General features: G+C 36.7%; 1 protein-coding gene across 1 annotated transcript; it reads right to left on the bottom strand.

The window, feature by feature from the left end:
* Positions 1 to 793: 793 nt before the first annotated feature.
* On the bottom strand, positions 794 to 9,997 carry LOC141317259 (uncharacterized; the record flags this gene model as incomplete). Its single annotated transcript, XM_073833019.1, has 10 exons — positions 9,992 to 9,997; positions 9,736 to 9,852; positions 9,478 to 9,629; positions 9,198 to 9,403; positions 8,897 to 8,975; positions 7,428 to 7,514; positions 4,631 to 4,735; positions 4,431 to 4,544; positions 1,452 to 1,657; positions 794 to 1,363 (listed from the first exon to the last, which is right to left on the bottom strand). Coding segments are annotated over exons 1-10 (1,642 nt in total), but the record flags the coding sequence as incomplete, so codon positions are not given.
* Between the last annotated feature and the right edge of the window lie 3,230 nt (positions 9,998 to 13,227).

The raw sequence follows: 13,227 nt of genomic DNA, 5'->3' as shown, positions 1-13,227 counted from the left end.
CCGCACCCCACTCCACTAATTGTGCGCACATGTCACAGTCGTTTCACCCACAGCTGTTCCACATTATCACCACTATTTAAGTCTTCCCTCTCCCTGCATTCTGTCTGTTGGTATTGTAGTCTGATGTCTGTTTTTCTTGTATCCAGTTATCTGTGTTCTAGCCTTTGCCGTGTCTGGTTGTGCCTTTTGTTTTGTTTGTTTGTTTATTGTTTAAATATTAAAAGCACCTCACCTGCATTTGGACCCTGACCTCATTTCTCCAAGGACATCTGTTCTGAGAAATTAATTTCAAAATTAAAAGGTGTTGTCTTTTTAAAGTTTAAACTCAAGCTTATATATTTATTATTTAATTACTATAAATGTATTAAAATTTAGGATATCAACTCTTACTCATCTACCTGTAACATTAAAAGTTCAAATGAAAAAAAAAAGTTGAATACAGATTTAATGTCCTGCACATTAAAGAAAATAAAAATAAAAAAATCAACTGATGACAAGCCAAGGTTGAGAACTCAAGTGAAGTTTATTTTAAAAACAAAACAGTAAAAACAAGTAAACAACTTGGTGAGATTTGGAGAGTCTTGGAGAGATTTGCATATTCAACATACTGATAAATCCAAAATAAGTATTAAAATAAATGATTTTAATGATTTTTTTTATGATGAACTACGAGTAGTGACATGCTTTGTGTAAGTAGTGAATTCTGGAGAGCAGCTGGATGAGGGTCAGATTATTGATTAAAAATCCATCCAGTCTAATTCCAGTCCTTTCCCAGCAAAGGATTTTTTCTTACCACCATAATCATAAAGTAACTCCTCATCTGCCGAAATGTCTCTTACTGCTATAAAGAGCACAACATCCCCTTGATTGTAGACATACAACCTAGGACGTATGTTTGCTCTTTTACTGGAGCGCTGAATCAATTGTCCATAGTTAACAGAGAGAGGGTGACACTGGCAATTTTTTTCGTGTGCATCAATGCACATGGCCTTGTTCTGTTTGTTCTTATAAAAGAACAAATGTCCCGGCTTTATATCAGGGGAGGAGGCATGAATCGCCAGCCCCTCTTCTCGGCTGACCAGCTGGCCGTGGTAATAAAAAATTACCTCCCCTTTCTGAAAGTCCCTTTTAGCCAAAACAGCAGCACACCCCCTCTCAGGGACGTCCCTGACAGTCAGTCCTTTCCAGCCTTGTCCTCTGATCATTCTCCCAACAAAGTCACTGTCAGGGGCAGAGTCAAGGGAGCCGAAGGGTGTCCACTTCTGGAGGATAACAGAAGCCTGTGGGACATTAGCTGACCAGCCTTGTTTTTCTACCCAGGCCTCCATTTTTGACTGCGAGGGCCGTCGTCGTCCGAAATGTTCTATAAAAACAAGCCGTTGAAAGCATTAGACATTGTGGGTACAAATACTTTGAGATTTCACTGACCTTTCACATGTGTGGACACTCACCAAGAACATGCTGTTCACTCAGCTTGAGCTGCTCGCTACGCCAGCGGTCATAGCAGTGCCTCTCGTGTTGTCCGCAAATTTGCTGCCGGCATGTCCTTTTTGGAGGAGGCCCGTCCAGAGTCACTGGCCAGGACTGCATTAAAATGGCAACAGCCGTTTGCTCATCCAGCACAGACTCTCGGCTGGTTGATCCAGTAAGCCCTTGCCTGTAAGATCAATGAATGAATGAATAAATTAAAGAAAGAAAGGGCAAATTAGAGACTGCTGACTGAAAAAAATGATTCATTGAATTTACTTAAAATGTTTAAGGTTAGTGGTTGCAATCAATTTATTTGGTCTAAATTTAAAAAAGCACATTTATTTGGATTTAATCAATTTTATTTAGTTAACTTTTTATTAAAAAATGAGTAATTTCAGCCCAATTTAATTATGCTACTTCCTCTAATATTTTTTCTTCAGAAAGAAAGAAAGAAATTTAATTGAATTTACTAAAAATGTTTAAGGTAAGTGGTTGCAATCAATTTATTTTAGCTACATTTAAATAATTACATTTTGTTGACTAAATTTCAAAATTGTTTTAATCACTTACCTTATTTATTTTTTCTGAATGAGAGGTTCTTAAATGGCTTTGCAAATAACACAACAAGTTTAATGTTTTGAATTTAGTTTTAATGTCATCAAATGTATATTCAATAACAGTTTCTTTGTATGTACAACAAGTGTTTGGAAGACAAGTGCTTACTTAAAGGGATAGTTCACCCAAAAATGAAAATTTGATCTGCTTACCCCCAATGCATCCAAGATGTAAGTGACTTTGTTTCCTCAGAAAAAATACAAACGAAGATTTTTAATGAAAACCGGTGCAGTCTGCCAGCCTTATCATGGACGTGGATGGGCACCAAACCTTTAAAAGTAAACAAAAACATGCACAGACAAATCCAAATTACACCCAGCGGCGATCGTTTTTTGTGAGAAACTAAACAGTATTTATATCATATTTTACCGTTGATACACAGCCACGTCCATCTGTCATGAGCACGAGTTTGGCATCAGTCACGTCACATGTGCACGCGCTCTAGCGTAGAATACGCAAACGCCGGAAGCCATCTGTCGCATGTATACGACACTCATTGTTTACACAGTGCACAGAGATTGTGGGTATAGTGGCTATACAAAATGGTAATTACTTGCGCGTATCCTGGTTGTTTAAACCGATTTAAAGCTAAAAGATTACGTTTGCTTGCGCAAACTCATCCGGGACTTTTCGCTGATTTCCCCTTACGGCGTTTGCGTATTCTACGCCAGAAGCGCGTGCACATGTGACGTGACTGATGCCAAACTCGTGCTCATGACAGATGGACGTGGCTGTGTATCAAAGGTAAAAAATGATATAAATACTGTTCAGTTTCTCACAAAAACCGATCGTTTCGTGTCTTAAGACATCAATGTATCATCACGAGCCGCAGGGTGTAATTTGGATTTGTCTGTGCATGTTTTTGTTTACTTTTAAAGGTTTGGTGCCCATCCACGTCCATGATAAGGCTGGCAGACTGCACCGGTTTTCATTAAAAATCTTCGTTTGTGTTTTTCTGAGGAAAACAAGTCACCTACATCTTGGATGCATTGGGGGTAAGCAGATAAACATAAAATTTTCATTTTTGGGTGAACTATCCCTTTAACATTGCACATTCACAAAATAAACATTAACAAAAATTCACAAGTGAAAGAGGCCACATTGTTGAGTGCTGACTTTAAATTGCAAAATTAATTAAAAATATGTGGAAACAGGCGACAGTATTTAGTGATTTAACAGTATATAGTATTTATTCAATAGTGAATAAAACAATAGTGCTAAAACTGTTCATATGTCAAGCAACAAACTGCAATTTGTAATGTATTATACAGGTTTGCCCATGGTGATGTTTTCTGGGTCTTTCAAGGAGTCATCTCTTTGACTGTCCTATATTTAAATAAAAAGAAACTGTTATTAGTAGGGTTGGTTATTAACTGATATTTACCAGCCAATATGCACAAAAACACATCAGTGTGTCATCATAAACAGCAGGTTTTTTTTAGGTTAAAGTAAAAGGAAGCAGATGAGAAAGAAAACTGACAAATCTATACAATCAGGGGTAATTATAGTCCTAAACTATGACATCCCCTTCCCCCATCTCTACAACATTATTGCAGTGCTTATTATGTTTTTAACATTATACTTTTTAAAACAAATGATGCCAAACATATAACATGCTAAAAAAAATTCACAGCAATAATGATCCAATTATTTTTTTTTAAAGGGACAGTTTGCCCAAAAATAAATTATGTGATTAGTTAGTTAATTAATTAGATTAATTAATTCACCCTCATGTTGTTCCTAACCTGCAAATAGAACACAAATTCAGATATTTTTAATGAGATCTCTGAGCTTTATAACCCCGCATAGACTGCAACGCTACTCAACTGAAATGTTCTTAGGCCAAGAAACACATTAAAGATATTGGCAAAATAGTAGAACATGCAAGAACCATGTTTATAAGCAGAGGAAAACACACACATATGTCATTGTAGTCTTGACAATGGAGGCAGGGAGAAGAATTGTTGAATAAAGTTATTTTTGTTTTCTTTGCACATAAAACATTATTCTTGTAGCTCTGTAAAGATACAGTTGAACCACTGATGTCACATAAATGGTTTCACTTATGTCCTTAGTACGTTTTTGGGCCACTTATATTGTTGCCGATGCAAGTCCAGAAACCTCTCAGATTTCATTTGAAAAAATCTTAATTTTTTTGGTTCTGAAGATAAACTAAGGTCTTCTGGTTTTGGAAAGACATATTTTTCATTTTTAGGGCAACTATAAACCTTTTAGTATTTGAAATTTAAGTAGAATTAAAAAAAAATCCTTTAAGATTTTAAATTCAAGCAGAGACATTTTTGTCTAGACAGTGTATTTGACATCACTGTGTTAAATAATAATACATATGGGAAAGGAAAAGACAATTGATAAATGAATACATATACCTCCTGTAAAATGCCGAAATATTTGACCACTTTCCTCCCAGGAAGACCTCCTTTCTGGAAAACAGCAGTGAGCTGTGGAACATAACATAATATTATATGATACATTTCATTAAAGTCAACTGTTTATTGTAAAATACTTTAATATTAAAAATACTTACTGTGCATATTGCTGGAATAATACAACTTCAGGAAAGTGGCGAACCTGGAATATTCCTTCGGCATCAAGGAAATCGTATGTGTTCACACGCACGTACAGAGAGTCCCTCAAAAGAAACAAAGCACACAATAATTAATATTGTGAGATTAAGACACATTTTACATGCTGCACCATTAAAGCTAGCAAAACGGGGGATGTATTAGTAGTAAAGACATTTACCAGTTTACATTAAAGGAGAAGTTCACTTCCAGAACAAAAATGTACAGATAATTTACTCACCCCCTTGCCATCCAAGATGTTTGTGTATTTCTTTCCTCAGTCGTTAAGAAATCATGTTTCTTGAGAAAGAAAGACACAAACATCTTGGATGACAGGTGTAAGTAAATTTTTGTTCTGGAAGTGAACTTCTCCTTTAAAGTCATCAGTAACACTTTATGCACAAATATGCATTAATTTACACTTAATTAATGCACAGATAATCACAAGTAAATGTATAATTCATGAGGAACTAAACCATTTATTAATTATTACTACATCAGCAACTAATTAATATTCTATGATTTATAGAATATATAATCAATACATTGTTATTAGTTAAATGTTTTCATAAAGTTTGTATTTACTAATAACTTAAAAGTTTATTAACTCATAATATAAAATCATGTGTTAATTACCACAGTGGTCAAAGCTATACGCTTTAACTTCCAGTTGTCTGCTTTAATTACTCATAAGCTAATGGTTTGTAAATTTATCATTATGTTATGACTTTACTTGTTGGGGTACATGATGTATTAATTCTAAATCCACAATTACAAATTACTCAAAAATTATAGTTCCCCTTCAGTCGAATCACTTCGATGTTACATTGGGATCTTGCTTAAGAGACCAATCATCTCTGAGCCTTATTCCAGAAAAAAAAAAACCTTCTACAGAGTTCTTCGGAGTTCATGCTCCCTCCCGCTGGCGTGCTGCCAAAACTAAAAGTGTTTCAAAAGAGCATTGTTTGGCAGCCGCCAGCGTGGTCCTGCGGGCTGCCGTTTTCACGGCATCAAGAAGCCTTTTTGCATTCCGCGGCTCCTCCCTAGGCAAACCGGGATCACAAAAGAGCAATTTCTCATGGCTGTTAAGACGTTCTTTTCAGAATGGCTTTTCGGCCGTGCGTTTCTGGGTGTGGTACTTTCCTCTCCTCATCGGACGGACATGAATGCTGCCTCACGTGTTTGGGCTTCGAGCACGCTGAAGCGGCGTTCACGGATGGTTCATGCCCACACTGTGAGAGCATGACCATGGCCATGCTGAAGTCCCGCGGCTCGTTTGCGAGCCGGCTCCCCCCGCCTTCCTCCCGCGGTCGGTCGTTAAGCCGTCAATGCTTTTCGGCCACCGCGGCGAGGTCCGGGGGGGACATCCAAGTCACGGTAGAGAACGTACCGCCGGCCCATAAAGCCCTGCGGACTTCTCTATCTCAGCATGGCACCTCTCTAACAGACATTTGCAGAGCTGCGGGTTGGACTACACCCAACACCTTCGCTACGTTCTACAATCTCCGCGTAGAGGCCGTATCCTCCTGTGTCTTAACATAGACATCAGGTAAATGGGAGATCGGCTGGTGCCGGCTTGCTGCGCCATTCCTACGGGATCCGTACGCCATTTCCCAGCTGTTCCCTCCGGCGAACCTGGGTCCTCCATGCCCCGCAGTCAGCCTAGAGCGGAGTAGTTTCTGACTGTGCTCCTGCCGGGTCTCCTTCGCCCCGAAAGGTTGTGACAACATGTCTCAGTATTTTTTCCCTCGTTCAGCCAGAAGGCCTTGGTTTCCCTCGTGTATCCCTAGACTTCTATTGATATATTGAATTACTCTGATTCCACATGTAAAATGATCTCATGTGCTCCGCCCCCCCAACCCCTGCTTCAGTACAACTGGCATCCCTGTGGGGTACCCTACTTGGCCCCCAGGGCGTTGGGAAGGTTACGTTCATATCCGCCTGCAGACACGTCCGCCTGTCTGCACGTGGTGTTGTGCGTTACGCGGCGTCAGGGTCGTGGCCTGTTCCATGGGTCTAAGTTCCCAATGTAACGTCGAAGTGATTCGACTGAAGGGGAACGTCTAGGTTACGTAGGTAACCCTCGTTCCCTGAAGGAGGGAACGGAGACGTTACATTCCCCTGCCACGCCCCTGGCGTCGCGCTGACGCCGGCTCGATCGGCTCCTCAGCAAAAACCTGAATGAGTGGTGCGCGCCGCCATCTTATATACCCGTATGTACGGGGGTGTGGCTGGCACGCACACACCACTCGCCAATTTTATTGGCCTTTTGAATAAGGCTCAGAGATGATTGGTCTCTCAAGCAAGATCCCAATGTTACGTCTCCATTCCCTCCTTCAGGGAACGAGGGTTACCTACGTAACATAGACGTTCTGTGCCTCATAACTATCATAATCTTTGCAGATAATTAGCTAATGATTAATTAAAGCAGACAATTGGAAGTTGAAATGCTATGGCTTCAACCCATTGTGGTAATTAACACATGAATTTACACTATTAGTTAATAAAATAAGTTATTAGGGAGTAAATACACTATGACACATTTAACTAAAAACAATTTATTGATTACTTAATCTATGAATCAGTTAAGTATTAACTCATGATTATCCCTGCATTAGTTAAGCATGAGTTAATGCATATTTGTACACCTGTATTGTAAAGCATTACCAAGTCATCTGTATACTGTAATGAGTAGTGATTAGTAAAATAAAATTACTTACTGTGCAAATCATTAAAATAATAACATTTAAGGAAAACTACCTTAAGTCACACCATGGGAACCTGGAAACTTCCTTTGGCATCAAGAAAATGGTATGTGTCCTAGTCACAGGAACATGCAGAGAGTCCCTCAAATGAAAGTAAAAACACAATAATTATTATTGCTATTTTAAGACAGTTTACATGCTGCACCATTAAAGCTAGCAAAAAGGGGCATGTTCACATGATTACAATTGTGAACATGTGTCACCAAAACATTCAGAAATCCAATGTTATATTGTGAGATTTATCGATAGGAACTAACTGGAAATTCCCCACATAACTTATATACCTTCGTCCATTTTTTAACTTTCCATTATGAGCAATATTTGGATTTCGATGTGATGGCGTCCAGTTTGAATGAAACACATCTATATACAGCATACATCTAACGGCGCATTTTAGGCTTATAAAACTACTTTTCATCCAAAAATATCTTAAAAGTACATTCCGTCACATAAAAAAGTAATATTTGTTTTATTTGTGTAAGTTATATGCATGGGCGTAAATTTCATTTAACAGTAGAAATATAAAATTTCTCATGAGCAATTTTTGAAGGGGACACAAAATAATACAGTCAAATTGTACTTATAAAGATACACAACAATAAAAACAAGGAATTAAAAAAAGGTTTAAAATTTTATTTAAAGTGAGGTCAGCTCGGACGTAAAACAGTGCTCATTTAGAAAATGCACAGCTAAATGAAATTATTCACAGTCGTGACGAGCGGGCCTTGAACCCGAGTCTGTTTGGCTGGACCCACTAACAGTGGCCTCTGTTGATCAATATTCTATTTGTGGCCATTAATGTTAAGTTAACATTATGCCAAGTCGTCAAAAATAAAACAATGCATGGGAAACGGCTTTGGCGTGTTAGTTGCAGTGCATTATGCAACAAGCTATGGTAAACAAACTAACGTTAACTAGATAAGTAATATTTTAATCGCTAATATTGCAGATTCATGGAAAATTACATCGGTAATAAGCATTTGTGTCGCAACCAATTTATGAATGAGTCTGCATCAACTACATTAAAGAGAATCGCTTTATTTAAAGTTAATAAAATACCCTACTTACTAGTTCAACATTAATTGAGCCGCAGCCACACACCTGACTCGTGTGTAGAGCAGGCAGTGGGCCAAACCACTGTGAGGAAGGGGAGGGGAAACTCAACTGTTTCTAAATGCATTTTTTGCGGGGTTTTTTTTTACTTACACGAGTATTTTAGGTATACATACATATATTTTCACAAGAGAGAGTGCTTTTTTTTATACAAATTTTTTTCAGAGGGGGGGGGACAACCCTCGGATGGGGGGGGGGGACATATCCCCCCCGGGATTTACGCCCATGGTTATATGTGATCGTTGGTCGCTGTGGAATTTATCTCAAAGATATTATTTATACAGCGAAAAAACTTTTTACAATAATAAAACAGTGCTAAACTACATTATTACTCACATAAATATTACTCACCTTGTAAATCGACTTAATGATGAAAACTCCAGCTCCGGAATAAAAAGTTCCCACCGTGAACCTGAGTCATGACCAACTCCTTATAGCGCCATGGAGAATGTGCATTTGTGAAAATTTACTTAATATTTAATATTTATACTTAATAAAACAATTTATACTTATTATTTAAAATCAAAAACTAAATTTTAATTATTTAAATTAGCAAAATTTATTTATGCTTAATTTAACTGGGCCATAATAATTTTTTTCAGTGTAGCAAATGTAAGAATAAGAATCGTTCATTAGATGTCAGATTGCGTACCGTGGGGTTTTCTAGCAAGCTGTTCAACCACTCTTTGGGCCAGAAATGCATCTGCCGGAGTTCTCATCCTGTAGTGTTTTTCGGCCGTTTCTGGTGTGTGGCCCAAGAGCCGTGCCACTGCATTCCTCTCCACCTCCGTCAGATTTTTGGCAGCTGTCTCAGCTGCTCTACATGCATAGCCACAGGACACACTGGGGACATTATATCTACAACACAGAGCCTCATAAGTATACAGACCAGAATAAAAAGAAAAGATATAGATATCTATAATATCACTTACTTGTCATGCAGTCGTTTCAAGTCGTTGGAGGGGTTGTAGATTGGCCTGTCAGTGCTTGAAACAAAGAATGAGCTGACTGCTTCTGTATCATCAGCAGAGCCGTTTTCTTTTAGCATTACTGGCCGCACCTCGTTGAAGTATTTGTCGAACCACTGGTCTCAGAAGAAAAAAAAAAACACAATGTCTCTGTCATCTTTTATGCCTTTCCCATAATATATTTAATTTGCTGTTATGGAGTAATTTCAACTATAAACTTACACTTTCCTGCTCGTCTGACAATGGCACTTCTGCAACTTGTGATGCTGCCCTTTTATGCTCTTTTACGGCAATTGAAACACCATTGTCCCCTCGTTTTCTCCCCAGCCATTCTTCAACCTGCAAATGGACAGTCGTGCACGTTTAATGAGGAGCATCACAAATATTCAAAAGGTAAATGACATAAAGCATAATGTGAATAAATAAAAAAATGTGAATAAAATAAAAGGAGACTGGAACAAAAAATAAAAATACTCACTGTCATGTTTGTGACGACTCCGGGCCACTGAAGTAGCTTCAGCATAATTTAAAATGTATTATTAAGAGGATAAGCCCCTTGAGATGAATCATCTCGTTTTCGAGGGGGTCCTCAATGTACACAAATATATACAAACATGGCAGATACAGCAGTGCAGTAATGAAACTGCATCAATGCAGTAAAACAACAATACAATAAAGTAAATACAAAAACAAGACAACACAACAATTCACACACACACACACACACACACACACACACACACACACACTTACACAAACTCTCAAAAAGCTGCCTGACCACCCAACAATCTGCATCCTTCACATTTTTAATGTTTTAAAGTTATTTAACAATATTGCATTAAACTTATACTGAAATACAATATTTAACCATATACAAACAAAAATCAGAAACAAATACAAGTATTCTGTAAGTAATGTACAAGAGAATTTCTAAACAAATAAAAGGAAGTTAAGGATCGAATAGAAGCTGGCAAATTATTCCAATCACAAGGTGCTTTATATTTAAATGAAAATCTGCCACTTTCTTTATTAATTCTAGGAACAACAAAAAAAAAAAATTTGATCATCGTGGAGTAAATTATAAGAAGAGCTGACTGGAATTAAATATTGTTTCAAATAATCAGAATAACTAAAGTGAATGCACTTGTAAATAACCAATAACCAATGAAAATGACATCTAGAGGATGGAGTAAACCAGGACAATCGGTGATACATAAGACAGGGATGAGTTCTTAAAGGACAATGGAGAATAAACCTGCACAGACTGTTATAAACAGCATTAAGAGGCTTTAACATTAGTGGCTGTGGTATTTAGATTAATAATATCACTATAATCAAGAATTGGAAGTAATAATTGAGAAACATTTTTTATGAACAGAAAAATTAAAACAACTAATTGATTGATAAAGTATTTTTAAACGATAAGTAATGTTTATTTATAATCGAATGTATATGAGTATTGAATGAAAGATTAGAGTCAAGCCAAAGACCAAGATATTTAATTTGCCTAACAGGCTCAAGTGGTAACGAGTCCTTAAATTTAAGATTAAGATCATTAGGAACCCGAGATCTGCTCGTTTTGTGAAATAACATAGAATACGATTTAGTTTTGTTGAGTACTAGTTTATTAGACAGCAACCAACACAGAACTTTGTCAAAATCAAACTGTAGAGAATTATGAATTGCAGTGATATTTGAGTTGGAATAATAAATCACAGTATCATCAGCATACAGCTGGATATTACAGTCAGTGCAGGTAAGAGAAAGATCATTAATGAAAATAAGAAACAAAAGAGGCCCAAGAGAAGAACCTTGAGGTACACCTCTCTCTAAAGTTCTAAAATCTGAGGAACTGCCTCTAAAAGAAATACATTGTTGACGATGATGAAGATAAACCAGAGAAGAGAAGTCTTGGGAGATAACCATGTTTCAGGAATTATGATAAGAATTATTATTATTATTATTATTATTATTATTATTATTATTATTATTTTTCGTCAACGTTTTGGGGGGTTTCGGGGCCCTTAACATGCTAAAAAACTGCGGGACAGAGACTGGTACCTGGGCGTGGAATTTTGAGGGCCATATAGCACACATACTTGCACGTACACATATGAAACTCGGTACACCTATAGAACTCATCAAGCTGAACAATTTTTGCGCTGCATGTCATTAGCTCATCCCGAAAGGAAGTTGGTTATTCAGAGTTTTGTGCAAAACACATTTTTTTTAATTTGATATACTTGTTCCAGTTTTTTTACCCGATTGCCACCAAACTCTGTCAACATGATCTAGAGACAGTTAGACAGTGGCAAAAGCTCATAAATAGGCGTGGAGGAGGCACTCAATAGTGCCACCTTTTGACAAAAGTTGGGGGGTTAGTTTTATCTACAGTCACTAAACTCTGTACATATATTGATCTCGTCAATCGGGACAACTTTCTAATTTACACTCATTAGCTACGACCAACAGGAAGCCAGCTATTTAGATTTGAATGTGGATTTTTGGAAAAATCAGGCTGTAAATAAAATCATACTAAACAAAGCAGAAAGAATAAGTTCACACCAAACTTTGTCAACATGATAAGAATATACTCAAAATGCTAAATTGTGAGCGGATTTGGGATATCTTGAACGGTGTTGATGTGGTGATTTTTCAAAATCACAGTAAAAAAAAGTTACATTAATTTTCATATATCTTTAAAGTGCATTATGCTAACTCTTCAAAACTTTGTATATATGAAGATGAAATCATTCTTAAGAAACACGCTTGGTATCAAAATGTTATCATGCTTAGAGGCCCACAAACAATAAAGGAACACACAAATAATATAGTCATAGTACATTGAATCATTTGTTATGTACTGTAATGTCAGAATACTTTTACATAATTATTATATAAATGCTTAAAGAGCATTAAAATCATTTTTTAAATTTTAAAGAAAAATTGTGAAATGTTGGGGGGTTAGTTTTGCCTACAGTCACCAAACTCGGTACATTTATTGGTCTCATCAATCCGGACAACTTTCTAATTAACACTCATTAGCTATAATAAACAGTAAGTTGGCTATTTTTATTTGAATGTGGATTTTTGGAAAAATCAGGCTGTAAATAAAATCATAATACTCGTAAAAGAATGACATTGTTCACACCAAACTTTGTCAACGTGATAAGAATATACTCAAAATGCTAAATTGTGAGCGGATTTGGGATATCTTGAACGGTGTTGATGTGGTGATCTTTTAAGGACACAGTAAAAAAAGTTACATTAATTTTCATATATCTTTAAAGTGCCTAATACCAACTATTCGAAACTTTGTATATTTGAAGAACAAATCATTCTTAGGAAATACACTTGGTATCAAAATTTTATCATTGTCAGAGGCCTCAAAAACATTAAAAGTATCCAGATGTGAGAGAGAGATAGATGAAGACTGTAATACGAGGGATGAACACCAGAGGTCCTCGTATGTTAAGGAATATTTTTACCTCTAATCCTATTCTGCTTATTCTCAATGTACAACAATGAAACGAATGCATATAATCAGTTGAAGTTGTTATGTTATGTCAGAATACTTTTACCTAATTTTAATATAAATACTAAAAAACATTAAAATTATTATTTTTTGGTATATGGTATTTATTTGGTAACACTTTATATGAAGCCCCTATTATAAGGGTATTTCTAAGGCATTATAATGAACGCATAATGCAT

This window comes from Garra rufa, unplaced genomic scaffold (assembly GCF_049309525.1).
Source record: "Garra rufa unplaced genomic scaffold, GarRuf1.0 hap1_unplaced_584, whole genome shotgun sequence".
NCBI lineage: Eukaryota > Metazoa > Chordata > Actinopteri > Cypriniformes > Cyprinidae > Garra > Garra rufa.
Note: the sequence above shows the minus strand (reverse complement) of the source record. Positions and strands in the feature narration are given on the sequence as shown.